General features: G+C 40.1%; 1 protein-coding gene across 1 annotated transcript in view; it reads right to left on the reverse strand.

Annotated features, from left to right (window-relative positions):
* Nucleotides 1–3,461: 3,461 nt before the first annotated feature.
* LOC143034814 (uncharacterized) overlaps nucleotides 3,462–5,000 on the reverse strand; it is a 7,655-nt gene continuing 6,116 nt past the window's right edge. The window contains exons 2-4 of the mRNA XM_076201160.1: nucleotides 4,920–5,000; nucleotides 4,508–4,720; nucleotides 3,462–3,497 (exon numbers count right to left, since the gene is read on the reverse strand). The exon at nucleotides 4,920–5,000 is cut by the window's right edge and continues 694 nt beyond it. Of these exons, the coding sequence (XP_076057275.1) occupies nucleotides 3,462–3,497; nucleotides 4,508–4,720; nucleotides 4,920–5,000 (330 nt within the window). The remainder of the gene's footprint in view (nucleotides 3,498–4,507; nucleotides 4,721–4,919) is intronic.

Below are 5,000 nucleotides of genomic sequence, written 5' to 3' on the forward strand. Positions count from 1 at the left end.
TTCATAGGAAATGCCCAACAGATATATTCTTCTCTTCCCCTGAGTGAAAATTCGTACGAAAGTGTTAGAATTCGGGTCCTAAAAGCGTACGAGTTAGTCCCAGAGGTATATAGGCTAAAATTCCGAAACTTTAAGAAATTGCCTCAAGTAACTTTTGTAAAGTTTGCGGCGATGCAAGAACGCCTCTTAGATAAATGGTGTGCGGCTAGTGAAGTTGATTCTCTAGAGAGATTTCGAGAATTAATTTTAGTAGAACAGTTTAATTCCCAACTAGACTCAGATCTTAGGGTTTATCTAGAAGTTCAGAAACAAAATAGTTTGTCTAAAGCTGCTATATTAGCAGAAGAGTATGCCCTGACCCACTCAAAGAAATACAAAACAGCAGATACGGACAACCTTAAGAGGACTACTTATAACACAAATACTAAGAGTACACCCACTCAGAATTCAAAACCCGAAGTTCCTCACACTAATTCTTACAAGTCCTACCCAAACTACCGAGACTTACATTGCACTTGGTGTAACAAGCACTACGGACATACAGTCTCTACCTGTTTCAAGAAACAAAGTAAATCCATACATACTAACCAAAGAACAACATTAACTCACAACACTAACTGTGTTTCTGATAGTCTGTCTCAAGAAAAACCCGCTAGTCCTCCCAAACCTATGCCATTAGAACTAACTTCCAAACCTCCAGTTTTGTCTAGTAATGCTAGCCCCACATGTGGTAATAAGATTGTCGTAGATCCATGTTTCCTCCCTTTTATTTCTACAGGAACAATATCCACGACAGAACATGATACTCCTATACAAGTATCCATTCTTAGAGACACAACAGCTAAACAGAGTCTCATACTGGCTCAGGCTCTTACTAATCCTCAATTTACTTACTTACATTCTGATATACTCCTAGATGGAATCGGTGGAACCCTAAATGTCCTTTGCATAAGATATATCTAACATCCAATTTAGTCACAGGTCCTGTTGAAGTAGCGGTAATAGACTCATTGCCAGTTCCAGGGATCCTGCTACTTTTAGCTAACGACCTTGCAGGTAGCAAAGTAACCTTGCACATTGTTACAGAATCTCCTAACCTTGTTCTAGATTCCCCTCTTGATGACCTTGATCTTTATCCTGCATGTGCAGTAACTCGGTCCCAGAGTAGAAAGGTAGATGAAGAAGACTCTTTCAATTTAACATGCTTATTTTCCTCAGAGCCAGAGACATTAACCATTACAGATCCTCTCCCCTTAACGAGAGAAAATTTGTTAAAGGAGCAGAAGAGCGATGAGACTCTTGCCCCGCTTTTCGAAAAGGCTGCCACTGAGGCAGATGTTAATGACATTGACAGAGGTCATTATATTCGTAAAGGCGTTCTGATGCGAAAATATCGCCCAGCAGCTACCCCAGCTAACCAAACCTGGGAAGAAATACACCAAATTGTTGTCCCCACCTCCTACGGAGAAAAAGTCTTAGATTTAGCCCACTCTTCCGCTTTATCAGGACACCTAGGTGTCAGGAACACCTTAAAAAGAGTAAGTGCTCATTTTCATTGGCCTACATTAATCAAAGATGTCGCTGAGTATTGTCGTGCTTGCCCCACATGCCAGTTGGTAGGAAAAAGTAACAAACCTATTCCTCCTTCTAAGAAAGGTTTCAAATATATTCTCACCATTATGTGTTTAGCTACCAGGTTTCCCGAGGCTATTCCCCTCAAAGATACCAAAGCAAAAACAGTAATCAAATCACTGTTGAAGTATTTTACATTAGTAGGTTTCCCTGTTGAGATCCAAAGTGATCAAGGAAGTAATTTCCTGTCTAAATATTTTAAGAATCCATTGATTGAGTTAGGTGTCATGCACACCACCTCCTCACTTTCTCAGAGCTTGAGGAGGGGGAGGGGGAGGGGAAGGGGGAGGGAGAGGTGAGGGGGGGAGAGTAGGAGTCGGAGTAAGGTGAGGTGAAGTAGCGTGTCTAGCATACATAGGGAGGTTATGTACAACATGTCGAGTGGACGTATTAAATAAAGAAATAGTAGACAACAAATTAGCCTGTACATTGATCACAGGAGACAATTCTCTTATATACACATCCTCTAACATTTTTAGTTCCTTAATGTTATTACACTGGGCTAGCACTTCAGTGTTATGAACAATGGTTGTTCTAACACAGACTTGTGATAGTGTTCAAAATTATTTTTAATGGCTCCCTGTTGGAGGTGGAGAGTTAAACGTCTGCTAAGGCTGCATGTCGTATGACCAACATAGCTACGAGGAAAGAGCTCACAGTCTCCAGTAATGCATTTGAACTGATAGACTACGTTAGTTTTCGACAGCATCCCAGAAGTGCTAGACAAATAATTTTTGAGGACTAGGGAACTAGTGCGTTTTTTTTTTTTTTTTTTTTAATAAAATATCACCAAGCGCAAGACATCATTTTCATCCACGGGTTTACAATTTCGAAAAACAATGCCTTTAATGCATTTCTCATCCTCACGGTAAGCTCTGTTGAAGATATTCTTATATAAAACTTTGATGATATTATTGTGGGGAGGGGTATGGTTATACAAACTGCTGTCAAGCATTATATTGGTAATGTTGTCAAAGTCTGTGTTGGAATAACCGTTATTCACTAACAGCTGGCGTAGGTGTTGTAGTTCTGAGTGGAGTGAATGCCAGGACGAGCAAACCTTAATCGCCCGTCGCACGTAGGCCTTAATAACACCTCTTTTGTACTCAGCCGTACATTCACTCTCACCGTTCATGCATTTCCCAGCATTGGTGGGCTTGCGGTAAACAGAAGTGATGAAGTTGTCAGAAGACGCGTCCACCATAACATCAAGAAACGGGAGTTTGTTGTTATCGTTTAACTCAACAGAAAAATTTAAACCTGAAACTTCCTGGAGGTTCGATCTAAGTTCTTCAAGTAAACGCATGTCATTGACACACACAAAAATATCGTCTATATACCTGCGGTACAAAGAGGGTTTAATAGGGAGGTTGCTAATTACTTCTTCCTCAACATGGGCCATGAAGGCTTGAGCAAATAAAAACCCCAGGGGGGACCCCATGGCAACCCCGTCAGTCTGAATATACAAATTACCTAAAGGGCATTTAAAAGGGACTCCTGATGTACAAGCCATGAGCATGTCTTTCAAGATAGGCTCAGAAAGTTTAGGGGGAGGAAACACTGGATGGCGGTAGGTGTAATTTAAGATGATGTCAATAGTTCTAATCAAGGGGACATGGTGAGAGTCTCTTTTCCCATGTCCCCTTGATTAGAACACGCTGATACCAAAATCCAAAAAGCCTATCCATCGTTCCTCCGTAGCTAAAAACACAAATCCCAACAAACATAAACTAATCAAGTCCTGCATGACCTGCAGAAATTAGATACAAGGTTTGCTAAAGTGTCACAAAAATGGGACCACAGCAATTCAAAAGAACAAAAAGAACCAACTATAACACCCCAATGAAATGATTCTGTACTCTTAGCTGTAATACAAATCATACAATAAAAATAAAAACCTATTCAGAATGACAAAAGAAATTAATTTCAAATTTGTATAAAGCGTCCACCCAAATGAAAAGGATTGACAAAAACGCCACATATCCCATGTCAAAATAAACGGAACAATACAAATTCTGAACGACACCCAGAAATTAATAACAAAGTACAAAGTGTCAACAAATGGAACAACCGCAAATGAAAAAAAAAAAAAAAAAAAAAAAAATAATAATAATAATAATAATAATAATAATAATAATAAAAAGGGCAAAAAGAAAAATATCAAATGTCACAGACCAGACATAAAAGCACTACACGGGTCGCCTGTCACAGCTCTAACTGTCCTGTTTGTACTTATCAGTACAAATCAAACTATAAAACAAAACAAAAAGAAAAAAAAAATGGCAAAACCGACAAAATGAAAAATATAAAAAATCACAGTCCGGACCCAAAAACCCAAAAGCACTACACGGGTCGTCTATCGCCGCTCTTTCTGTCCTGCTTGTGCTTAGCTCCCTTATCAGTACAAATCAAAACTATCAAACAACACCAAAGCCAAAACTGAATGACATAAAGAAATTACACAGTGTATAAAGTGTCCGCTGAAATAAAAGGGGGAGGGGTGGGGACAAAAAGCAATAAATGACAAACCCGACAAAATGACATTGAACTCAATAGCAGCGAAACAAAACAATAAACAAAACAAAACAAATTCTGAACGATATAAGAAAAAGAAAAATTATAAGAAAGTTATATAAAGTATCATCACAATGGGACTACCAAAAATAAAAAGAGCAAAAGGCACAAGAATGCCAAACATCACAGTCCCGACATAAAAGCACTACACTAGTCTCCGATCGCTGCTCCTTTTGTCCTGCCTGTCCTTCGCTCCCTTGTATATTGGATTTAGATTGATGCATCTGTTGACGCTGTTGCTGTCACTCGCCCAAGCTTCCAAAAATAACCTCTCTCTTTTCTTGTTGTTTCTGTATCTCACACCAACATTGTCCCAATTCATCTCGTGCTGCTCCTCCTGGTAGTGCCTGAATATCGCCGAACTGCCATCTTTACGATTTACAGCTCGTTGATGTTCTTTAACTCTTGTCGGTAATTTCTTACCCGTCTCTCCTATGTAGCGAGTACCACAGTTGCCGCAACCAATATCATATACAACTCCCGTCTTGTTCTCTTTCTCCTCCGTGTCTTTTACCTTAGTGAGAGCACCATGTAGCGTATTGGCGGGCTTGTGAGCTACCTCAACACCGCGCTTCCTCAATAATCTAGCAGCCACCTCAGATGCCCCTTTTACATGTGGTAAGGTAATCCTTCTAGTTGCCGCCTGTCTTGTGTCCGCTGTAGTTTTTCTTCCCTGCGCTGTGGTCCATCTTCTAATGATCGATTTGGGGTACCCGTTGTCCGCAAAGACCTTCTCCAGGTGTTTCCTTTCTTCTTTCAAGTTCCCCTCTTGACCACAACGTCTTGACCACACT

Source organism: Oratosquilla oratoria, chromosome 18 (assembly GCF_046742065.1).
Source record: "Oratosquilla oratoria isolate Oo_2021 chromosome 18, ASM4674206v1, whole genome shotgun sequence".
NCBI classification, from domain to species: Eukaryota; Metazoa; Arthropoda; class Malacostraca; order Stomatopoda; family Squillidae; genus Oratosquilla; species Oratosquilla oratoria.